General features: G+C 42.7%; 3 protein-coding genes across 4 annotated transcripts; 1 reads left to right on the top strand and 2 right to left on the bottom strand.

Moving 5' to 3' along the window:
* The first annotated feature begins 1,908 nt into the window (after positions 1-1,908).
* On the top strand, positions 1,909-2,878 carry LOC133904365 (uncharacterized). Its single transcript, XM_062345831.1, has one exon. The coding sequence runs from the start codon at positions 2,112-2,114 to the stop codon at positions 2,613-2,615; it is 504 nt and encodes a 167-aa protein (XP_062201815.1). The 5' UTR covers positions 1,909-2,111; the 3' UTR covers positions 2,616-2,878.
* Positions 2,879-15,958: 13,080 nt separating this feature from the next.
* LOC133904575 (probable protein S-acyltransferase 23) lies at positions 15,959-18,059 on the bottom strand. The gene is made up of 4 exons (XM_062346059.1): positions 17,925-18,059; positions 17,309-17,506; positions 16,513-16,625; positions 15,959-16,001 (listed from the first exon to the last, which is right to left on the bottom strand). Exons 1-4 carry the CDS (start codon positions 18,057-18,059, stop codon positions 15,959-15,961), a joined length of 489 nt encoding a protein of 162 aa, XP_062202043.1.
* A 3,294-nt stretch (positions 18,060-21,353) lies between these two features.
* On the bottom strand, positions 21,354-24,220 carry LOC133904988 (probable inactive shikimate kinase like 1, chloroplastic). Of its 2 annotated transcripts, XR_009907542.1 has the most exons (10): positions 24,007-24,220; positions 23,857-23,903; positions 23,662-23,716; positions 23,397-23,557; positions 23,200-23,282; positions 22,985-23,102; positions 22,605-22,683; positions 22,431-22,495; positions 22,158-22,297; positions 21,354-21,760 (listed from the first exon to the last, which is right to left on the bottom strand). XR_009907542.1 is itself a non-coding variant. In XM_062346663.1 (9 exons), the coding sequence occupies exons 1-9, from the start codon at positions 24,146-24,148 to the stop codon at positions 22,229-22,231; spliced, it is 819 nt and encodes a 272-aa protein (XP_062202647.1). In that variant the 5' UTR covers positions 24,149-24,220; the 3' UTR covers positions 21,845-22,228. The 2 variants fall into 2 exon arrangements, 1 of the variants encoding a protein (XP_062202647.1); XM_062346663.1 differs by lacking the exon at positions 21,354-21,760 and having other exon boundaries at positions 21,845-22,297.
* Positions 24,221-26,043: the final 1,823 nt, after the last annotated feature.

Raw genomic sequence — 26,043 nt, 5'->3', positions numbered from 1 at the left:
TTAAGTGTTAGCGTGTTTATTTATACACTATTAATGTATTGATTAGAGTATGATTAGTAATAATTAATATATTTTATTATGACGAACAAACATTCCCCAAGCACGAAATGTATGGTAGCTTAAAATAGTCTCCGGTTTAGGCGGTTAAACAAATCAATTATTTTCCCAAAAGAAGATTAAAGTAATTAACGTCTCGTCCTTTTCGGTGCACTGCCCTAGGGGAGCCCGTGCTGTGTACTCATCAAGCTCAGCGCTGCTCGGATCTCCATGAGAGCAAAGCTAGGCTTGGCATGCACACACTGTAATTGCACACCAGTGGCGGATCTTGAGTGAAACAAATTTTATAGTGTTCAGTTCTATAAAATATTTTCTTCTCTATAATAATATGTATCTATTTTATTTTTTTCCTTTTAGCTCATCTATTGAATCATGGATGAGGTATTGCAAGAGTCTTTCTGAACCGGGTTCTATAAAATTTACTTTCATTTTAACCCTTCTTAGTTAATAGAAGCCTTTTAATAATTTTTTTTATCAATGAGAAAGGGAGAAGAAGAGAAGAAATAAAAAGAAGAGAAGGAAGATAAAGAGAAAGATGAAGTGAGGTAGATGAAGAACCTCCCTACCTGATTATTTTGCATCCGCCACTGCTACACACGAAAGATGAAATGGGTTATCCACTCTTCTTCATTAACATTTACATGAGGTAAACAATTGTAGATGCCAATCCTGCCATGTTTCGATGCCTGTAGCCTGCCAAAGGGTGTCCCCATGCATGCACCTCGACAGTATCGGTCGGCCATGGGCTGCTATAGCTGCGTTTTTTTTTTTTTTTGGTAAAATGCAAGAAACCAAGCTTCACAGTCTGCAAGGAGTTTAGCAAACAGCAACCGAAGCAGAAATTAGCTATATATGCAGTGTCACAGTACAATACATGTTGAGGATAATCATGTTTTATTTTGGAGACATTGGGAGGACGGGAAATCTGGACACTGAGTGCATCTAAAATTATTCTAGATGAAAAACAAATAGAGGGGGTCCATAAATAAGTGAAAAGCAGCATGTTCCTGCCGATTTTTTTTTTCTATTTAGCACATACAGCCTAATATTTTCAAATATGAGCATGCCAAACCAGTGATTTCGAATTTGAGCAACGGCTCAACGGCAAAGAGGACGGCAGGCTGCCGGGCCAGTTAAACAGAATGATCCATGCTCAAATCTGGAGCTATTGATTTGAGGAAGTAAATTTTAGAGTATCATATTCTACGAAAGATCTCTCTATGATAATAGATGTTTACTCACTCTCTTTTCTTTTCAATTTAACCAGTAGATAAGAAGATAGATAATATAGATAAAGTTTTATGAGAGTCTTTCTAAATATGGTCATATGGTCCTATAGAATTTGCTTTCCTACCTTGGCGTGTTCAAATTTTGAAATACCCAGCTGCATGTACTTTGATGAAAAAAAATCAGAATGTGCCGCTTCACTACTCCATTTCCTTTCATAGGATCTTGTCCTATAAAAAATTATCTTCTCCGTTATGATACTTATTCATTTTCTTTCTCTCTTTTCAGTCTAGTTTTTAAATCACATAATAGATATAATGATAGTCTCAAGAAAGATTTTTATAGAATATTATAGAAATTGCTTTTCTACTTTGGCGTGTTCAAATTTTGAAATACTCGGCTGCATGTGCTTTGATAAAAAAAAAAGCAGCATGTGCCGCTTTACTTCTCCCTTTCGTTTCCATCCGGAACAGTGGCGTTCTGTAGCACTGCCACGTCGTCGCAGCGCATGCATATGCATGCAGGCCACTAGGAGGGCAGCGCATCCATGGACGTCCACAGGCTACACGACAAGGCAGACCCATCTCAAGGTCATGTCCTAGTGACCTGCCCTGACACATGACTCCCTCCTCGATCTGTCTAGAGCTACGACGCTTTCATCTTTTCACCATGCCTCGTTGGCTCATTTCTTGACATTTTTACTTTTCCACAACCTTCAACACTTGCTAATTCACCAAAGACACGCCTATAAATACCACCTTACTCCTAAACCCTGAATCCAAGCCAAGCAAGCAGTAACTCTCTAAGTCAGAGACGTTTGTCTCAAGATGGCGCTGTCCTTCAAGCTGTCCGTGGCCCTGCTCCTGGCGGTGCTCGCCGCGGCGGCCGCGACGGCGGCGGCCGCCGGCGGCTGCCAGAAGAACAAGAAGATCACCGTGCAGAACCTGTGTGGGCACGACCTGCCGTTGACGCTCACCCGCCTGGCGAACAGCGACCCTATCTTCGGCGACAACACCAACGTCCATGTGCTCCGCCACGGCACGCACGCCGAGTTCCCCGTCTGCTGGTGGACGGGGCGCCTGGACGCGCCCGGCGCGCCGCAGACGGAGTTCCACCTCGGCGTCGACGGCGGCGCGTGGTACATGGCCCCCAACGCCCAGCCGGGCCAGGCCGTCCCGGTGACCGTCACGCCGCACACGACGCGCGGGGCGCTGCAGGGCCACTGCCCCGCCGTCGGCTGCCCCCGCCACGGGGTCTGCTTCCAGCACGCCGTGCCGGGGGGCAACTGCCACAACGTCGACGAGATCAAGATCATCTACTGCAGCCCCTGATCAAGATCATCTACTGCACCCACGATCTAGTCTAGTAGAGTAATAATAACACTCCGTGTTATCGTGTGGGAGTAGATCGATGTGAGCCATGCCCATGCGTGTCATGTGTCTTCTTCGTAGTCACGCCGCGTCTTTGGTTCGGTGTTTTCATCTTATTCCAGTTGATTTGGTCAGGGTTTAGTTTAATTTTGGGGTGTGTCCATGTACGCGCTTTCGTGGCAAATCTACATTTTATCAAACGCTGAGAAACATTCATGGATTCACCTGAGAACAGCAAACGAAGAGAACATTCAAAGGGCTCGTTTCTTCTTTTTTTTTTTTCTAAGAGTATAAGTCGGGTTTTTTTCTTCGCACACCACACTTACATCGAGGCATTCGTTTTTATTTTTACCCACTCCGAGGAAGTCACAATCGCTCGTTTGCCATTTACAACGGTCCGTATATCATTCTTAATGCTAATTATTATTTTTAACTAGCAAGTGAGTAATTATCTCCACTTACATCCAGTCAAGTCTAAACAAAAGATTCAAAGCTCGTGCAACACGTCTAAACAAGATTTGCGATCTTTCCCGTCAAACAAGTTGAGTTTGGGCCATTGAGGGGACGGTGTTATTGAGCCTGAGCCTCCTATTTGACCTCACGGCGTATTTGGAAATTTCGGAGTGCGTCCTATTTGACATTGCAATAGCTTTTTCATAACATTTGTTTAACAAAACTTACGAACACCACATAGGTTATTTTCTTTACTTCGAAGAAAAATGCACAACTAGAACTGTCACATGGAGGTTTGCTTAGAAATGCACAACTAGAACCGTCATATTGGAGGTTTGCTTAGACCATCTCTAATCGTTTCTTGTCAGGCTCAGATCCTTTTATGAAAGGATTTTCGTTTACTTTACCGCTCAACCGGTTTTTCTTCACAGTTTTTGTCACGAAATAATTTTCAAGTTCATTCTCTTCATGACAGTACTCTCTCTCATTTCCTTTCACAAATCATTTCAAAGAAAAGCTATTGGAGATGAGAGAAAATAAGAAAAATGGAAACAAAGAGGAGAATAAAAAAGAACAAAATAAAGAAAATATGATTGGAGATGATCTTAGGACTTTGAGAAGGAAAGCGTCTAGATCTCTTTTTAGGGGAGAATAGTCTCTGTTTTTATGACCCTAGCCTCAGTCGGTATTTCCTTCTTCTTATTAATATAATCGATAATTCTTGTATCCATTCTTAAAAAAACTAGAACATTACGCTCTAAGCTAGCGACATAGCCGCCTAACTAAAGTGAACAGTATGTGATTTTTATCAAGGTGGTAACGTAGCCATTTAATCACATTCTTGCTTTGCCAAAAGGGAAGACTATCATATTGCACCATTTACTCCCGGTGTTGAACCATGAATAATGTCTTAGATATTTAATGATCATGCTACATGCTCCACTATGGGTAATATCTTAGGTATTTAATGATGGTGCCACATAGGAATTAGGGTGAAGTGGCCGAAAATTAAATAAGAGATAGTGAGGCAGTGTATTCATAGAGACATAAGCAAACTAATAGTAAGCAATAGAAAATTAAATATGGCTCATAGTTTTTTTACCAGAATGGTAGGAGTTCTGCCTTAATTATAGGAGCTAGAGAAGATATGGCTCATAATTTAAAATGTGAAAGAAACTATATATATTGGAGAGGTAATTTCTGTCGGAATTCACGGGAGTTTTCCCTTTTAAATTCAACTTTGAATGAAGTCGAACTTGAACTTACAAAGAAAATCCAAAATAAAAAGAGAAAAAAGGGGGGAAAGGCCCAGTGGGCTGCTTCAAGGCCTTTGGGCCAGGCAGCCCTGCACCCGGAGGGGCTTATCCAAAGTAGAAGGGAGCAGGAGAGGTGGCGCCACTGCCAAGGGTCGCTCCGCCCTAGCTAGGCATGATGGCCCCGATTCAATCTCCGGTTGTTGGGGACGTGGCCAACCCTCTCTCTCGTTTGGGGATATAGGGGTGTGCGGTTTTTCTTTCTCTTATCCTAGATCCGAACGGAACCTCTTTTTCCTCATCTTTCACCTCGAGCTCCACCTGATCTTTGGCGATCCTCTTCATCTTCCCCTTGTCTGCGCGTACATGACTCTAGCTTGTCTACGTGTTGGTGCCCGCAGTGCTGCTGCTCGTCGTCCCGGAGGTGGGCCTCATTGTGTTGTGCCATGTCTGCCTTTTGAAGTCCGAATGTGGCTTGGTTGGTGGGGTTCCTTGGCCTTGTATGCTCACTGTCGTGCGGGGTGTGCTTGTTGTGTGCTCACCAAACTTGTGGTGATGTCATTGTGTTGTGCTCACAATCGTTTGTGCTTCTTGCGGGTGGACGTCTCGCCAGTTTACGCGTGCTCACGGTGGACTCGCTATTCGCGTGCTCTGTCCGTGGCGGTGATCTCTGGGCATTCGCGTCCGTTGCTCGTTTGGCTCGCGACATTGCATACGTGTGCTCGTGCTCCTGCACATGATGGTTGTGTCCCTTACACGTGTTGTTGTGATCTTGTTCTTGACAACAATCTCCTTGACCTAGAGTTGGGGCCCTTACTGTTGTGGTGATAGCTCCTCCTCAGGTACTTATCGTTGTGTTCCCTACTATAAGTGTTAGGCATTGTACTTTCAAGAACATTCATACTTGACCTCGGTATAGAGGAGGTGTCTGTGTTTTCTCGGACAACACATTCATGTGCCTTGCGTTCAGACTCTACGTTGGAAAGTAAAACCATTCTCATTGCCTTTTAAAGTATAGTTGTGTGGAACTTTATATTCTAATATATTATCTTGTCTATCGGTTGACAATTATTCTTGTTATATCTGTTTTGCTAGATTATTTAGAACAACTGTTATATGTTGATTGTTTAATTGTTAGATAATCAAGTATTGAATTTGTTAATTGCAATCTAGAATACTAATGTGGTATTGTGACACTAGTTGGTGATCTATTTTAACCATTGGTGTTGGCTCTTCATACTTCGGTAACCTATATTAAAAGCTCAATATATTTAATAACACCTGTTGATATATTTTATGTGTTTTTCCACCGTATGATATCAATTGCTATATTATTTCCTTTTAAATACGAGCAGCATTGTTCTTGCTATATATTATGTTAAAATGTTCCTGTTTATATATGATATTTTATTATGACTGTCATGTCTAATTTATTATGGTTAAATTAGAAATATTTTAATAAAATGTTACTAAAATATCCTTTGAAACAACAATTTTTACCCACATAGTATTCGAAGGAGTCTAATCGCTACTCACATACATAATGAACTAAGAGGGTAGGCAGGCAGAGTTCATTTGGCAGCATATCCATTCCACCTCCATAGTCAGAAGTCCCAAAAATTCTCATCATATTTTATCTACATCATTTATCACGTGATTTAATAGTTAAAAAAGAAAAAAATAGATACCATCACATATGGAAGAGTCCTTTTATATTAGAAAATGTTATAAAATTTACTTTCTACGGTCACCGTCCTTATCCACGATTGACTGCTGTGCTGCAAGCGCGCGTGTACTGATTCTGCCAACCAAGGCTGCTGCCTGGCAGACGCTTTGCCTTTCTTTTGAAATCTTTCCAGCTGCAAGCACGATGCTTCCTGCCTCGGGACTAGTAAACTAGCACGTGGTGCATGCACGCCGATTGGAGTTCAGCAGCAACTTTACTCGGCAGGATGGGTCCCTGCCCCTTCGTTTTGAGTTTTAATCGAATTTATCTTGTCGTACGCAGTGTTTGAAAATTCGACGGAAATCGAGTAAAAATCACGATAACCGATTATCTTGGTTCGACTCGATTTCAGAAACTAAACGGTAAACAAATTTAAATTAAAAAAAATCTTAAAAAAAACTAGACACAACTCTAAGACCTTCTCTGAAAAAAAATTTCAAAAATACTATCGTTTGCATCATATTTTATAGGGAGAAAGTTTGAAAAGAAAATAAAAAAAGTTGAAACGTGTGACTCAGTTATGAACTCATGTTAAGGAAAAATTTAACATGCAAACACATATTTTTCTTTTGTAGAACGTATCTTAAGAGGATCTTTAAAATTAATTTCACTTTATTTAGAGTTTTATTAATTTCTCTATGATTTTTACAAAGTTCACAAGCATAAAGTGAATATATTAAGAAACAGCACTGTAATTAAATTTTTTATGTCTACTATTATTATTTTTTCTACGTAAATCATAGTATAAATTAACTAATAAAAGTGGTTTCACTAATTTTTGAAGTGTGATGGGTCAGTTATAAATTAATCTAGTCGCAACATATTTACACAATCATGTATGTTACAATAACTAATCCATAAGTTCATGTATTTTTAAAAGACATAGAATCATATAAGTAAACTAAAACAATTAGTTTCATGATTTTTAGATTAGCAAAGAGTAAACTATGTATTTAACTTGGTTTAACAAATACATTTTCTCACAGAAACTTTTAAACTTTTTTATGAGTATAAATACTTTTATCATGTAGATCATGTTACAAGGAATCCAACAAAATTTGTTTTACTTGATTTGAAGCTCAGATGAATTAGTTATTGATTTTACAAGATTGAGATAATTTTGAGGTTTTTTTGTTGAATTTCACTTAAAATCGAGAAAACCGCTCGATAAATCGAGAAAACCGCATTTACCGATAAAACCGAGCGGTTACCGATAATGCAGAAAATTCAAGAAAATCGCTCGATAAATCGCAAAAACCGCTCGGTAAACGGTCCAATTCGACGGTTACCGAGCGGCTAAAATCGCGATTTTCCCCCCAAATTGTAAATTTATTCAAATGAATTTGTCCGAATTTTTTTGAAAATTCGAGCAATTACCGCGGTAATTACGATTTTTCGATTACCATCGGAGCTCCGATTGGTAACGTAAACCTTAGTCGTAGGATAGATTTCAACCTGAAAATAAAGTAATCTCCCTAATCATAAATACACTGCCGTTTTAAATAAAACATGGTATTTAATACATACTCCATCTAATCTGAAATAAATGTCATTTTGAATATAATAGTGGTTCTGAAATTACAACTTTAACTATTACTTTTTTTAATATATTGATAAAATATAACAAAGATATATTATAATAAAAATGTACTTTTTAGATAAATCTACTCGTGTTATTTTAAATATTCAAACTCAATGCATAAAAAATAATTTGTATTCAAAGTTTAAAACAGTTGATGGATCTAACTCAAAACGACACTTATTTTAGATGGGAGAGAATAGTTTTAATCACACTTTCATTTCGAAGAGATTCGTAAAAGAAAAAGAGAGGGAATCTCGTCATGTAGATAATGATTTTAAAAAATTTATGAACAGAATCATAAATAAAAACAGTTAGAGTGCTGAAGAGAAAGAAAATCTCTTTCACGAATGTGGTGCAGCTGACGGGCGCGCAGGACGTGGCGGCGTACAGCGTGAGCCTGATGGACGGGTTCAACGTGCCTGCGGTGCTGAGCCCGTAGGCTGCCCGGCGGACCCGAATGCCGGGTGCCCGCGCACGCAGCGCGTGTTCGGCGCAGTGGTGGCGTGAAATGGGTTCGCCATCTAGTTCAAGGAGTGGTGCCCACTGACGCGGACGACGCCAACCGACGTGGAGCCCGTGCCGCAGCGGTGCCTCGCGCCCGGCGAGCTCAAGGTCGTCTTCTGCCAGCCCGCCATGGTCGGCGCCGCCGCCGGGGAGCCGGGGCACATGCGCACCGTGGTCGGTCGATGGGAGTCGATCAGGCTTTACTAAGTTCGTGGTTAATCAGATCAAGTAGGCAAGTAAGTGCGTGTAAGCCTGTGAGGGCTTCGTTGCCGTCTGTATCCGCGCACACCCAGGGCACATCCGCACCTTCGTTAGGGATGGCAGCGACACCTGTTGGTTTGGTCTTCGCGATTTGGTGGGCGTTCAGTTCTAAATTCTGTATGCGGGTCTAGCGGCTCACAACTTTGGGGCTCGTGGCAAATGGGCGTCCCTCGCCAGAGGCCAGACGTCAGTCGGCGCTCGGGCATGCGCCGACTCGCCGCTCGGCGCTTGAGCCTCGTGGACTCGTCAGCACGCCACCCCTTTGGCCTGACAGGAGGAGCAGGAGAGGAGGCCGGTGTGCGCGGTGCGTGCTGGCTGCAGCGGCGGCGAAGGAGGTGTGGTAGAGGAGCGAGGCGACGAGGGCGAGGAGCAGGAGGGGCACGGGCAGGTTCAGCCACGGATCCAACAGAGAGACAGATGGGGCGGAGGAGGAGGAGGAGTGTGAGGAACCGTCCAAATAGTATTCTAATTAATCATCAGGAGGATCATTATTCATAATCACAACCTCAACGATTAATCAGAATACCATCCCGGTAGTCCCGGCACGTGTTTTGTGCCCAGGATCGGAACACATGCCTTCCAACTCAAATATCACAACACAGTTTAATAGAGAGCAAATAATTAAACTGGATTACAATTATTAAACATGCAACTGCTTCCACAATTTACAACAAAAAAAGGAACAACAACAACTACGCAGCGGAAGATAAACCTATACAACAAGAGAGTATGGAGCCGGATGCCCTTAGGCTCCATACCAAAAGCGCCAGAGTTCGAAGTAGAAGGTGCTACTCCTGCCCGCCACCCTGATCGGCAGGCACAAAGTAGCCGAACACTGCCTCTTCCTCACCAACCTGTGAACCTGAAAGCAACTTAAGGGCAGCACCCCTTAGTACGAAGGTACTAGCAAGTCTTACACAGTATGAGTATATATATTCTCGACTCCAAGGATCATGCATTTAAAGCTGTAGCAAGGATTAAGACAGGTTTAAGTTCATTAAGCGGTAAGCAACCTAGACTCTAGGTGTAAGCAACTGACTTAACCAACTACCCACTCAAACCCTGCCAGCCAACTGATCAGAACAGATATATAAACAAGTGTATAAAAGTAAACCATTACCACCAAACCACCGACCACATACCGACCAAACCACCCAAACCAACCATGCCACAACCCACATCGAAACTCTACGACCAAAAAATGGTCGCTCGGTGGAGATAAGCGATAGCGATGCTCATGACCGAGAGCACGGCAGTTCGAACTGATTATACACCCTGCAGGGGGATACTCCTGGACCCACACGACACAGGGACCATACGGCTTGTGCCACCCGCTAAGATGCACACAAGGGGGTACCCGTGACAACCTTTCCCAACCAGGCCCAACCATGTGGATCAACCATAGCTCGGCGAGGCGGTATTAGAACTACTCCTCGAGCAAACTAATACCGCTAAAAGCCCGGACTCAAACCGGACTCACACCGTCTATGACGAGGCCCACATGACCACGTCTGCGAAGGTAATCGGCTCGCCTACCATTATATCAGCATGTGGTGAGTAAGATAAGTGCTAAAGCCGACTACACCGATGATCGGTGCTTAACCGGTACAAGCGGTCTACGGTGTCCGGGCTCCCTCCCCGAACTGCCTGAGGACTCCTCGTGAGCAGATGACACCCCTAACACCGCCCACACCTCGTCTCAACTCACCAGTCAACAACCGACACATCATCAACATAACCACAAATGTGAACAGGTAAAAAGCCCTAGGCTCGCGACAACGGTGGACGCCGTCGTCGACTTCTACCGGAAAGCCTAAGTACCACTAAGCATAGCGAACTAAAATTAGACCGCGATGACACCACTAGGCTCCAATGGAATAACACATGACACGTGACCGAAATGGAAGAATGCATAGGCATAGGTTCTACCCAACTCGGAACCCGACACATGCAATGCATACTTAAGCGTAGATAACATATTAAATTTTCAAGTAGATACGGTGCAGTATGATAGATGCTTGCCTTGCTGCCCTAGCTGCTGCTCACAGTTACCCGAGTCAAGATCACCACTGCGGGAACCTCCGGGGACAGCCTCGTTCGCCTCGTTCGCCGGTTCGAAGTTCCCTAAAAGAATCACGCGTGCAATGTAATGAACATGAATGACATGCAATGAAAGATGCTTTACTGCAAGACAGCAGTGGAGATGCAATGCACTTATGCCATGAGTTAAAAGCCTTAGGGATTTCCTTATCTGAATTATTGTTTAACATTTGACAACTTCCTAGATTGATTAAGCTTACTCTAAGGTTAAATCCAAAAGAAAGTTAACTATACTTAACAAGAGGGCAACTCTTTTGAGTAAACAAGGAACCCACTAACAGGATTTACACAACTCAATTTATGGACTAACCAATTATGAAATGTTTAAAGATTGAAACCATTTTAACAACTTATTAATCCTCAGTAAGCATTTCATAAACCCTAGTATTATTAATAAACATGGCATAATTTAACAAGATTAACAGAATTTGGTTTGCCAATTTTGGACTCATCAAAAATTGTTTATGAATTATTGAAGATTAAACACACTCATTAATTGAATAAAAGTAATTATACCTTTCACAATACCTAGTATTTTTCATGTGTAGAGTATGACAATACAAGGCCAACAAAATTAGATTCATCAATTTTGGAAATACCAAACTTTAAGTATGAATTATCAAAGCCTAGACATAAACCATTAACTCAATAATTCACAGCACACATTTCATGGCCACTAGCATTTTTAATGGACAGATCATGATACAACAAAACCAACAAAATTGGTTTTAGGAATTTTGGAGCTCTACACAATTTCCTATGCATTTTTCAAGTTTTCAGCCGATTTAACATTTAACAAATATTCTAATTCGTATTTTCGATTTTCTCTAATATTCAAATGGGCCAACGCCTTTTTCTACCGACACCGGCCTAGCCCAAGCCACTGACCGGCGGGGCCGGCACATCTTGACCCGAGTCAAAACTGACTCGCGCCAGAACAGAGCGCAACACGGCTGGCCGGGGCTCGGCTTGAGCCCGCCGGCGGCGAGCGGCGCAGTCCAAGCGGCTGGCAACGGCAGCTGCGGCTCCAGCATGTGCGCGGGGATCCATTTGAGGCACAAGTCGTCACTGTCGACGGCCGGAGAATGGCTAGCGGCGGCGGACGGCGGAAACTATACGACGGCGGCTCGGTCTTGACTCGCCGACGACGAACGGCGGCGTAACACGCCTGGCCGAATGCACCAACACGTTCCACGCGAGCATGTGGACCTAACGGCATGCTCGCCGGCCGACGAGCTCGACGGCGGCACGGCTGGCGGCACGCGCGGGGAGGCGGCGGCGGCTCGGCCATCGTGGACACACGCGCCGGTGACGGGACGGAGGAAAAACGCCGTGCGCAAAAGGTGTACAGGAGCATGGGGAAGCTCACCGTGCAGCAGGTTGGGCCGGAGAAGCGAGGGCACGGCGGGTCGACGAAGGGCGGCGGAGTTCGGCTGCCGCCGTTGGGGAAGAAGGCGTGGATGGCTCCAATCCTTGCGGGAAACAGCCGGGGAAGGAGGGGACACGGCGGAGGAGCTCGGGGCGCTCTTCCCTGCGGCTCTACTAGGCTCGGGCTCGAGGGAGCTTGCCGGTGGCGCGTCGGCTTGGCCAGCGGCGCGGCGCAATGCAGCTCGGCGCTGTGGTGCTCTGGGCGACAGGAAGAGCAAGCGAGGGAGAGAGAGATATAAGGCAGAGGCGAAGGAGGAGATAAGGCCTGGGCCGATCTTTTGGCCGGCAACGTGGAGCTGGCCACCGAAGTCAAGATTTGCGGCGCCGCCTTGCTCTGTGAGAGCGGGAGAAGGGGAAGCAGAGGCTGCCTGAGCGAAGGGGATGACAGGTGGGGCCGATGAACAGTGACCGCCAGGCAAAAATATCTTCAATACTTTGGTTATCAAGGTGGAGGCCTTACTGTGGTCTAAAAATTGTGGGACAAATTTTGTTGGCTTCTATAAATCATGAACAATCCATTTTACCTTGTTTGACCCAAAAAGCTTGCACCAAATTCAAATGAAAATTCTCCAAAGAGTCAAGCTTTTCTAACTTGTGTTAATTTTTATGCCTTTAAAATAATTCCCAAAAATTTGGGAAAATTCATTTATATTCTCCTCCAGGCACCTACTAATTTCTAAAATTGTTTCCAACCCTATGTTGTATAGAAATATGGTGAGTTGCTTAACAACGCATCAACTAATATTGATTTTTACAATTTATTTAATTAAAAATTGCATGCCTAAAATTGCTCAAAACCAAACAAATGATGCTAACGACGTCCATTAGCACTTAATTATATGTTTTGAAAATTCTGGGCCATGACAAGGAGGAGGCGGGGAGGGGTCGACGAGGTGGCGCCGTGGCGGAGCTTGCCGCAGTAGACGTCGACGGCGGCGCCGATCTGGTCGATGAGGTAGCATCATGAGCTTCTTGCAGAAGTGGGAGCCAATGAAGTCGTTGGTGCCGATCTGGTTAGGGTCGCGATGGGGAGACATTGGGTGTCTGATGCAAGACCAGGGTTGAAGTTATCGAGCTCCGGCGGTAATCGAAAATACGCGATAACCGCGGTTACCCGTCAAAAATTCAAAAAAAATCGGAGAAAATTCATTTGGTAAAATTTGAAATTTGAAAAAAAAATCGCGATTTTAGCCGTTCGGTAACCGCTCGGTTTTGGTCGGTTACCGAACGGTTTGGGTCGGTTACCGAGCGATTTTCTTACAATTTTGAATTGGTCGGTTGCCGAGCGGTTTGGGTCGGTAACCGTTCGGTTTTCTCGATTTATCGAGCGGTTTTATCGAATTTCAGCGCAGTAAAAAAAAACCCAAAAAAGGGCTCAACCTTGTAAAATCAATAACTAATTCATCTGAGCTTCAAATCAAGTGAAACAAATTTTGTTGGTTTCCTTGTAACATGATCTACATGATAAAAGTATTGATACTCATAAAAAAGTTCAAAATTTTCTGTGAGAAATTGTATTTGTTAAACCAAGTTAAATATATAGTTTACTCTTTGCTAATTCAAAAATCATGAAACTAATTTTGTTAGTCTTCTTACATGATCATATGTCTTTTAAAAATACATGAACTCATGAATTAGTTATTGTAAAATGCATGATTGTGTAAATATGTTGCGACTAGATTAATTCATAACTGACCCATCACACCTCAAAAATTAGTGAAACCACTTTCATTAGCTTATTTATACTATGATTTACGTAGAAAAAATAATAGTAGACATGAAAAAGTTAATTACAGTGCTGTTTCTTAACATATTCACTTTATGCTTGTGAACTTTGTAAAAATCATAGAGAATTTAATAAAACTCTAAATAAAGTGAAATCAATTTTAAAGATTCTCTTAAAATACATTTTACACAAGAAAAATATGTGTTTGCATGTTACACTTTTCCTTAACGTGAGTTAATAACTGAGCCGCACACTTCAATTTTTTTCATTTTTTTTCAAACTTTCTCCCTATAGAATATGATGCAAGCGACATTATTTTTGAAAAATGTTTTCACAGAAGGTCTTAGAATTGTGTCTAGTTTTTTTAAAGATTTTTTTGATTTTTTTTTATTTTTTTTATTTTGAATTTTTTGAATTCAAATTTCGGTTACCGTTCGGGTTTCTGAAACCGGACTGAACTGAGAAGTTCGGTAACCGCGATTTTTGGGCGGTTACCGACGCATTTGTGAACCGTGTGCAAGACCCGATAGGTCTCCCTAGGATTTCGGATCCTACCAGGTTCGGAGGCACATTTTTTACTCTGATTCGTAATTCGGGTGTGAGTCAGGTTTTTATTTTTGGTTTTCCTGGCGTACAGGTTTTAGCTAAATTCATACTTTATCTGATCTGTTGTCATCCCCGATACCTGTTTCATAGAGCTTTAATTTTAAAAATTTTAGAGCGGGTATTCTTAGTTTCAGAGTTTTTGAGTAGGGGTTGTGGGTTCATTGCGAATATTTAGGTAATCATCTTTGTATTATTTTAAACTAAAAATAAAAACTTAATGTTTCTGCAACTGCCACCGTGCTGAGCCTAGTTCATCTTAGGCAAATCGCGAGGGCTTTAATTTATTCTTCAAAAGCAGGATTGCAGTCATGGGTCATTTGCAGTCTTTTTTACTTTTACTAGTTATTTACTCGGGCATTACAATAGACGTTAATTTTTTTTACAAAATAATATATTTGATTATGTGAAACATATTTAAAATAGCATAACACATGATAATATTACCATTATAAATACTTTAGATTCTAAAATAAAATAAGACAAGAGAAAGATGATATCGATATTAATATTTTATAGTATAATATCCGTGTGTTGCAACGGATTCTAAATCTAGTATTCCTATATTGCAATAGTTTTTAAATCTCACACACAATATTATTTTACTTTTCACATGAAGAAAACAAAACATTGATGCTAAAGGTAACACTTAATTTATACAGAAATAGTTATCTATGATATCTAAGATCTAATATTAGGATAATGTCATGACTCTTGATTTCTTGACTAACATGAATATAATAAAAATAATATCGCTAACCGATCAAGAACAAATTATGTATAAGAGCATATAAATGTAATTGGTTTATAGATTTGAGTTCTTTACAAAATAATGAAAGATAACTGAAGTAGAAAATAATAGTTTAAATAGTATAAGGTACAACACTACACAAGGGACCGATCATAGTATGCAATATATGAGCACATGAATCTCCAAAGAAGCAAACATGAGCAGCATCCGATATCAGGAGCAGTAGAAGATCACTGCTTGATACAGTCTTGCGTATACACCCAACGTCCCACTCTCTTCAGTGAATCCAGCTGCATGGGCTTCTTGAAAAGATTTAGAACCTTTTTAAAGACCAATCTGAAATCAAAACACGTAATTAGAGAGGTGCATACTGCTTAGACACTTGTTGATAAACTCACATTCTCAAGGGAAAGGCCCATAAACAGTTATTATTTTGTTTTAGCTACCTTATGTAAAATACTAACTTATGTAAAGTCGAGTTAAGAAGAAACTAAGGAATACATGATGGCCCAATCAAGCAATGATTCAGAGCTAAGATACGGTGGAAATTTTGACCTTATCAATTAGAGCTAAGATATATGCTGGGCAAGCAGAATATAAGAAAAGCTAATCTTGATAACAATGTCTGACTTTTCCTCGGCAAGTGAGTCTCTCAAGGTATGAGCTTGTGCAAGACCTTATCCGCAAACAAAGTCGAAAACAACACTCCATATATTGGCCCTACAACCTTCATCTCATTCTCTACGTCTTTGTAAAAGAAAAAAAGTTGCCTTCGGTCACAAAGATGTTAAAATACCTCTTGTACAGAAGCAACTTAATAATAGGATAAGGATATGCTTCTAAATAACCATTCTATTTCAATTATCATAATTAATATGCTTGAAACAAAATAGGCAGCCCTGTATATGTTATAGAACTTATAAGGTCACAACAGTCAGGTTATCAACCGACTCTTCAGGACTGTGATGGAGATACAAAAGCTTCATTTAACAAACTTCATACTTCTCTCACTTTGGAACCACTAATATTGATGATTCACTGGTTTGTAGGAGAACACCTTATACACTCTTCTTAGACAAAGTGATGAGAAACCACCAACACAGAGACAAAAGATGAATTTTTGTACAATATATACTACAGAATAAGTATGTAATGGACATTTATCATTTTGAGGTTGCTCAAGCTTAAATATTGTGATTCATTTTTTAGCGTGGTGTACTGCAGTGACAGTTAATTTACTTGATACCAATTGGCAAACAAATATTAAAAAGAATCAAACAACACCATATCATATGCATACACTGCAAATAATATATAAATTCATTTAATTGCATGAAAATATTGTGACAACATTTCAGACAGAATCTATAAATTCATAATATATTGTATTTTGTGTCCTCCTGGTGCCAATGATACGTAGAAAAGGGAAAGCATGCATTTGGAGAGTAGAGTATTCTCCATATTCATGTACCAGTGCAATGGGCTCCTCCCGTCATTGTCCAAAGCATCAAAGTCTGCACCGTACTTTGAGATAATGTGATGCAAGAATGATGTTTGGCCATACTGAGCTGCAATATGGTCTATCTGACATTATAATCCAAAGGATGAATAGTTAAACAGAAGATCTCACTCATTCCACACAAAGGTAAAATGCAAAGGAGCATTAAGTTGTGGCAGGGACCGAACTTATATTCCTTTTCAGCATTGTAACACCAAAAGGAGGGCTTAAAATCTTCCAAACAAGACAAGCTATGAAGCCTGAAAGGAAATCCGCAGAAGTTGCACTGTAAAAATTGCCAAACAAGTTTACAATGAAGCAAGTAATGCTTTCCCAGCAACACACACAATAGAACTAATCTATACTGGCTCCTATTTCATATGATTTGTTATTAGCAAACAAAGGGGGTTCTAGCAGGAATGAGCAAGACATGTATTTTTCAAAATTAAATTGAGATGACAAATTTTCTAGATTGCCAAGCTCATTCCTAGTTATGTACAAACAGAGATTAGCTCATGGATATCTATTGTAATCTATATATGTTGAAACACACAAACTGTATGGCATGCCTGCCGGACCAGATGATAATCAACAACCAACACGGATCCTATATTTTCAATGGTCAAACAATCGTTCCAATGATATCACATAGACCATCGGGAAAAGCAATCGATTTTTATGATATCCTCACCGATCAAACACTAAACCCATCAGCAAAGTAAAGAGAAACAACAGGAAAATTCCCGGAAAGACAAAGGTACTACATTACCCGGTAGCCATTGACATTGGTCGCCTCAAGCCTCACGCCGTTCTCCAATAGCACGTCCGCCACGGTCGCCACCCCACGCACCACTGCCCAGTGCAGCACAGTCTGGTGCGCGTGGTCCGTCGTGTTCACATTGCCCTGAGCTGCATAGACCAAACTCATCAGCGAAGCAGGGAGGGAGGTTGGATGGATCTCAATTTTCTAAAATCAGCATTGGATTGAAGCCAACGAAGAGCATACAACCAGAACAACATCATCAAGGTGAGGCGAGCCTAACCGACCTCGATGATGTAGAGTGTGACATGGGCGTAGTTGTTGAGCACGGCCCATTGGAGCGCGTGGCAACCGTTGCCGTCGAGCTCCCTGAGCACCACCGTGGCACCTCAATGCTCCACGAAGACGCGCAACCGCTCCAGGTCCCTGTATATCGCCGCCGAGTACATGTCCATCACGGGGTCTGGCTCCATGACCCCGTCCTGCCCCTATCGCCGCTCCTCCTCCTCATCCCGCCTAGCACCGCCGTCGGACACCACCTCGATCTCCGCCATGGCCCTAACGGAGGAAGCGAGGTAAGGGGAAGGGGGCTAGGGTTTTAGGGCGGGTGGGTGAGTTGGCTAACCTCCATGGGCCCATGAAGGGACGCTAGGCAGGGCTTGGAGAAGTCGGAGGGGCGAGGAGAAGCCTGGGGTAGGGCTGGCGGCGGTGGGTGGGGAGAGGACGCTGTGCAGAATGATGGGAGCGGGCTCTCTTCCATGGGCCCATGATGGGGTGGGGCTATAGGCGGCGGGGCAAGGAGGATGGGGGTAGCGGGGACGAGTGTTGGGGGCGGTGGGGCATTGTTCGTGCACGCGATGAGGATGGGGCGGGTGGCGATTTCGGTAGTGAGGCGCGAGCGAAGAAGACTGGGGCAGGTAATCATGGAGAGGGGTGGAGCGGTCGTGCAGGCGTGTGGATGAAGCGTACGAGTGCTCGATCAAGAACAAACAACGATTGACGGACGAACGATGGCACAGGAATTGGCGAAGGATGGACATAACACGTCTTACTATTTTTTTAAGTATGAGAGATTTTTCGATATTTGCAAAAGTACATGCCAATTTCAAAATATTGCACATTTAGACTATCATCGTTTATTGGTTGGGCGACACATCCATCCAACAGATGATACCTTTTAAAAAATAATGTGTTCTATTACTCTTAAAATTCAAAACACTATTAAAATAGTCATAAAAAATTCTAAAAAATATATGCCGTAGAGAATACTACGATGTATCTCTAAAAAATGTCCAACAAAAATATGATTTGTACAATGAGTGTATAATGGAATTTATCTTTTATGTTTCTCATTGTAAAGTATTGGTTTGAGTTGAATTTTTTTTTAGATAGATTATAGCATCCTTTGGAACATATTTTTTTCAAAATTTTTCATGACTATTTCGTTAATATTTTTAATTTTAAGAGCAATAAAACACAAGGTTTTTATTTTTTAAGCTGTCGCTGGTTGGAAAGATGGTATCATTATTTTTTTAAAAAGGTATAATCCGTTGGATGTATGATACCTTATTATCACCCAACCAATAGATGATGGTATCCTAGATATACAATATTTTGAAATAGGCATACACTTTTGCAAATATTGAAAAATAAAAATAAAAAATAAAAACTCCCACTTTGCATATACAGTGTCAGTAATGCATACTGTCCAAGTCTTCTTTAGTGGTGTGGGCCTTCTCTTTGTGCAGTGGGCCTTCCGAACGGCCCATCTTGGGGCCATGATAGCTTACAGGTTCAGGCCATGGCATGAAGTGATGAAGCTGTAAAGGCCACCCACCATTTCCTATATGGCGGGCGGGAGATTTTTTGTTTATTTTTATATTTTTAAATCCGAAAATTGCAAATATATATGTTCATTTCAAAAAATAGCAAATCTACTCTCATATCGCCTGTTGCATGGACGACGTGTAGGTTTAAAAACAAAAAAATATTGCATTCTAATACTATAAAAAGTCAAAACATTATAGAAATAGTCATGATTTTTTTTTTAAAAATGTGGTGGTATAGAGTATGCTAGCATCTATCTTTCTAAAATATTTCAGATAAAAATATGACCTGCAAGATGAGAAAAAAAAGACAAATTGTTGGATGCTGAAATCTGTATTTTTTCTTACCGTAGGATCCCCTATACCATAATTTTTTGGTGAGCTAGATTATAGGATCCCCTATACCATAATTTTTTTAGAAGTTTTCATAACTATTCCTATAGTGTGTTCAATTTTGAAAGCAATGCAATATAATTTTTTATATTTAAACATATCGCCCATTGAATGGACAATGGGAGAGTAGATTTGCAATTTTCGAAACGGACACATATATTTGCAATTTTTGATTTAGGAAATATAAAAATAAAATAAATCGTGGGTGGGACGACCCAAAGCCAATTAAAGTTCGCATAGGCCATTGGTTTTGAATTCTGATCCTTATTTTGTCGTGTGGTTTATAGAGCCTGAACAAAAAAGGAAAGTTAGGAAACAGACTCGTAATCTCGAAAGGGAGGTTGATGGTTGATGCAAGCCCTTTCAATTATTTCCTGCCACCTTTGGCATGCTGCTGGTAAAATTCCGAAAGAATATGGGCAAAATTACTAAAAAAGAAAAAACAACTATAAGACATTTCATGTTTCATTTCCTCTCCTATAAGCTATTTCCTAGCAAAAACCCACCACCAGAAAATTAAACTTGTCTAATTTTCACTGAACTAGCACATGGCTCGGTGATAGCTCACCACACCACTTACGTTTCGATCCTATATGCACTACCCAAAAAACCGATAATCAAAAGTGCTAATACTTATCACGGTCGGTTTGTGGTTCAAACTGACAGCGATAACCTATTGTCACTGTTGGTGCGAGGTTTGCCCAGCACGTCAACGAATTGAAGAGGGGCGTCGTCCGTACACCGGGCAGGATGATCGAGATCCTCTGCGTTAGCAACGGGAAGATCACCAAACCTTGGGAGAGTGACATTCTTGGTCAGGGATGAAGCCGACAGGATGTTTGATTTGGGCTTTGAGCCCCAGGTCACTCGGATCGTCCGGAACACCCGGCCGGACAGGCAGCCCGTGCTCTTCTCGGCCACGTGGAGGTCATGGTGGGCGGGAGGAGCGTCGTGAACGCAGACATCACGCAGCTGGTGGAGGTGCGGCAGGGTTGTTGAGCCTGCTCGGGGGATCGGAGTGGTTTGCCAAGGGGAATGTTCTTGTCTTCGTCCACTCGCAAGACCAGTACGATTCTCTGCTCAAAGACCTGCTCCATCTTGGGTACCCATGCCTACCTCTACACGGCGTGAAAGACCAGAACGACCGCGAGGCAACCATTGCAGATTTCAAGGGCAGCGTCTGCAACTTGCTGGTGGTTGCCGCCAGGGGCCTGCAGGATGTGTAAGAACTTAACCATTACGAGGAACATGAGGGCTTTGCTGTGACTTTGATCTCGGCGGCGTCGTCGGAGGAGTATGCACCAGACCTCGCTAGGGCTCTGGAGCCAGATTCAGACTCCGAGGAGGAAAGGCGCGCCCGAGGTGATGCCAGCCAGCAAGTGCTAGGCCATTTGCTTCCTCCCATGCCTATTACACCTGGCCAGCAGAACAATGCGGCCACGGTGAATCTGGAGACGATGCTGCTGGCCCGTGCAGCTCCAAAACGCTACGAGCATGAACCTGAGATCGACGATTTACCGCCAGAAGGTTCGCTGGAAGATCACCCGAAAGGAGTCGTCGTCGTATGTGCAAGCTGTGCCTCAAGGGGAAATGGTTGGCGCGAACGAGCAAAAGCTGTGCCTGCACATCGAGGGCTCCACCGACTCTGCTGTCAACAAGGCCAAAGGCCAAAGCAGCGCTGAAAACGGTCGTCGAGGATTGCACCAGCAAGGCTCTGAATCGTCCTGGTTCTATGGAAAATGCAAAGTATCTTGTTATTTGAGCTGCACAACAGATGGTGAAATGGTGCATCGTATCGGAGCTGCAGGGATTGCCTTGTGAAGGTGCGCAAAAAGTAAATATAAGAGGCCATAATTTGAATATTTAGCACCTGGTGCTTGGCCACAATGTGCAATACTTCAATACAGTTTATATCCATTCATTCTGTGTAATGTATGTATGATTCCCTTCCCTGTATTTTTTTAATTGCCATACTACTCCGTGTGCATTTGACAACTTGCAATTTCAGAAAAAGACTCATGGTCTGCCAACAACAAAACAACGTATCGCAGACAAACTTTCGATGAATGCTATGGAAAATATACCCAAAGAAGCATCATTGGTCAGCTAGACTGATAGAACCGGAGGATTGGACCGATTAGCAGTTCAGACTTCAGACCAACTCCAATGTGGGAAGAGATTACAGCCCAAATGACACATTTTTACGAATCTGAACCATCCTCACCCAAGAGATCAAGTAACCCTGCAAAAGTAGAAATTCTAGAGTCACGCACAAAGAACCCCAGAAATATGCTATCACCGAACTACCTACATCAAAAGCACACAATTTACACCAAGAAATATACCATTCTTGGCCCAACATTGGTTATACTGATCACTGCCTTTTTTCAAAAAGAAAAAGGAAGACAGCATTCCGTTCTAAGGCACAATATCTGAAATCAGTTTGGGTTTTCCAACAAACTGACAGATTCTGAAACCTACAGCGCCATGGCAGATTTATAAAAGCATGCCAAACCCTTCACCCCGCCTCCCCTCAAAATTTGCTATTAAATGCCGATCATTTTTTCTAATACAAACTAAACATGACTCCTGGGATCTCAAATGCTTGTCCTTTGATAAGTGGGCTAACTGCAGATTACCATGGAAAAGCCAAAGGCAAGGGCCTGGGCAAATGAAGAATGTTGCCCAAGTTAAACCTTGCAACTCTTGTCTAGAAGGGCCTTCCAGCAGATTCCATCATCTCCTTCGCTCGGATCAGCCTCTCAATTTGCTTCACAATCTGGGATAAAGAACGGATACAAATGTGTCCAATGTCAGTATCAATTATATTCAGGTGAAGCTACATGCATTCTGCCCAACTGTCCACGATATTAGACACAAATCTGTCTGTGATGCTGATATTGGGGACTTACTTCAAGGACCATGTCCTCTAGGGTCACTGAGTCGGTACTGCTGTAGCCTAGCTGAGAAGCCACATCTGAAACGTGTTGAACGACATGTCAGTGAAATCTACTTCATCATACAGATTCAGCATTAATTAAATTTTACTCAAAGGGAGGAAAGGCCGGTTGAGGATATCTATTTACTTTGTATTGAAACAGTAATATCAGAAACTCCATAGCGCTCTTTTAGTTCATCGTACTGCTGACGGAGCTTGCCCATTACCTGAAAGAATATACAGCCAAGTAACAAGGGAAACATAATAACAAACCAGAGCAGCTGGAGGCATCTATAGCATAGGAAGGCGTTAAGGCTGGCTGGATTCAGTGAACTGTTGTCTAAGAGCTATTGGAGGGGCAAACACGACCTTACAGTGATCTGAGTTTTTCATAGAGCTGAGCTGATCACAATTATGACCCAATGACAGAGTGAGAAATTAAAATGACATCTCATCTATTACGTCAACACAGAGCATGAACAACGAAAATACGAGGAGCATGACCGACTATTAGGAAGAGAAGATAACCTGAGAAAAGGAGTCTGGATCTGAACTAGCTTGCGTCCCCATGCTCTTCAACATATCGTTCACCGCCACTTCGAGAGGAACATCAATCCAGATGGAAACACCATGCCTCAGTAGCCCTCTAAAGATTGAACATAAACATGAACACCTCAATGTGATAGACCGACTTAATGTGCGCGACAACTAGAGTAGAGGGCCGAATGCACGGCCATACATACAGATTGGTTGAGTTCATGACAGCACCATCCCCACAGCAAAGCACAAGGCTGCCCATGGACGTCAGCTGCTTAAGCCCTTCGGTCTGGGGACACGATAGCAAAACTTGGAAATTGGTGCTATCTTCTTTTGGAGCAACCAAACTAGTGAACAATTACAAAGATAAACAGAGAAAAGGTGAAAGAAACAAGGAGATCACCTCGACTTCGAGGTAGCCCTTCTCATCGGATTCCCGGAAAGCTCTGAGGGCGTCCTTGCCTCCAAGAACGTCCTCGAGCAGCTCCTCGCTGCAGAGGTAGCGGTATATGATGGAGTTGGCGAGGAGCTTAGCGATGTTGCGCTTGGCGGTGCAATCCGTGCCTGCGAAGAAGAATGAACCAGTCAGTCCGGTACTCATGGTACCTGCATCTGTTGGGTTTCAGTCCCAAATGGAGGGAGTTGTGAGTTGAGCTGGAGAAGCACACCGACGACATAGATTGGTGTCTTCCTAAAGTCACCGACGGCCTCCGCAGTTTTCCTCTGGATTAGATGTTCCAAACAAGAAGCCATCCACCCATGGGCAACCAAATTAAAAGAGAAGAAGAAGAGAGTCCACAAGTTACTGAATTAGATTGTTTCATTCAAGAAGCCGAAACGAGAGAGAAGGGAAGGAGACCCACAAGTAGCTCGACGGATGGGTTGAGCTCCTCCAGAGTCAATTCCGAGCCTGAAATCGATCACCGGGAAGGAAATGGTGTGCCGTGCGTTGAGAAAGTGGAACACGAAAAGAAAAAATAAAATAAAAAAGAGGGGGACGGGCAGTGTTATACCTGGGAAGGCGCAGATGCGACGGCGACAGATGGAGCGCCCGGTGGGGGATGGTACCAGTGGCGTGGCGAAGAAGAAGGGCCTTGGGGAGACGGGGGAGGGCGAGAAGAAGCTCGCCGCCGCCGCCGCCGCTCGCATCGCCATGGCTGCTGCTCACTCTCGCAGTCACGCTGTTTCGTGTTCCTCTATTGCCCGCCACGTCCCCCGTTATCCGCAAGGGCCAAGGCGAACGGGACCGTGCATTCGCAGCCGCCCGATCAGCGATGGAGGGACAGGATGATGGTGGAAGTTATACGCGGTGCACCCTGAAGAAAATACATTTTGATTGTTTGTGTCCTCCTCAGTGAAACCAACATTTTCACAAAGGCCCCTGGGCTTCTTTTATCTGTTGAGATGCATGTAACAAGAGTACATATGAGTTATCTGAAATCAGTCCAGAAATACATAGCAGCAGTACTTCTTTTTCTGTGTACAGACTACAGAATTTGACATGGTATATATGTTCATATAATTTTTTTTGGATAGTTCCAAATTTGGGTAAAACGCTTGTTTTCTGCCTGCATGATGAGTGAGTGGCTCGTTCCAACAGTACAGTAGCGGTCCATTGGTTATACTGATACATTCAGTGGAAAGTTACTCTCCATGCAGTGGCGGAGCCACATATGGGGTATACTTCCGGGAATTGTATCCTCTGACTTTGGATGAACATATATTTCCGAGAATTGTATTCTCTGATTTTGTCGTATCCTCTGATTTGTTTCAGCAAAATTAGAGGATAAACAGTACCGTAACATTCACATATTTAAACCGTTAGATCTGGAACGGACGTACCAGATTGCATACTACAATATCTTTATAAACAGTAGCATCACTACAGTTTTGCTACAGTAAATAATGGCAGGATACTATTTACATAGACTCATATTACTATACATTTCGGTGACTTTGTAGAGTAAAGTCAGAGGATGTGTGTCCATACTTTCGGTATATATGCAAATGAATATTCAATAGGTAGTTCTCAGTTACTACTTACTTCATTTTTTATTAATTTAATTGAGTTACTACAAAGTTGGCCTATTTTGACCATATGTATCTTAAATCTAAAATTATATACTCTAAATAATTTATCTGTATATGTTGTTATATGTACCGTGAAGCAGTGCAACCCACTTTTTTTCTTCTAGCTTCGCCATTGTCTCCGTGCATTTCACGAGTCACAAAAATAACCGCTGCATCGACTGATTCTCTGAATATTCATGAACAGGTAGGCCATACGATCACCAAGCATGCAGGCCGCAAAGACCACCAATGCACAAGAGGATGATTGTTCTTGGCAAAGCATTTGATGATACTACACAGCAAAGAACCATGTCGATACCGACAACAATCTCAGAACAACAACGCTGTTCAGGTGGAGGAAAGGGAGGAGGCACGACTGGAGCCGGAGGTGGCCGGAAGGGGAGGCGGCGGCGATGGGATCTGGGACCAGCGCCGTCGGAGAAAAACCACAGATGGAATGAGAGGGAGAGAGAGGGGCTAAAGGGAAAATGAGAACGGAGGTCAAATCAGGAAGGCGTGTGTTTTGGTGCCTGTTGCAGTTCCTCTATTTTTGTAATTTTTATGAGTAGACATTTGTTTTTATAATTTTTTATTTTCGAAATATAAAAATAAAAAATTCGTGTGATTTGTTGGAAACTTTTGCAAGGACAGGGCTGAAAAATTGGTTGGGCTTTTCAGTTGAGCCTACTGGGCCTGCTCTAATTTGTTTGGGCCTCTCTCTGTACTTTGGACCTAAAGTAGGGTTTGCAAGTTGGGCTTGGATCTGATCACGGCCCATCCACGAGCGGAAGCAGATTCCTTCTACGCGTGTGAAGCCATGAAAGCGAACTCGGAAAGAAAAAAAGGAGCCGTTTGAACCACCCAAACCGAAAGGCGCCTGCGGACCGCAGGATCACATCTCAACGGTTGGGAGCTCCCCGCCCCGAGCCCAAGAACATTCTAGAACAGTATCACCCACGCGCCCCTCCCTATATAATCTC

The sequence above is a fragment of the Phragmites australis genome, chromosome 22, assembly GCF_958298935.1.
Source record: "Phragmites australis chromosome 22, lpPhrAust1.1, whole genome shotgun sequence".
NCBI classification, from domain to species: Eukaryota; Viridiplantae; Streptophyta; class Magnoliopsida; order Poales; family Poaceae; genus Phragmites; species Phragmites australis.
This window is presented reverse-complemented; position numbering and strand designations above follow the sequence as displayed.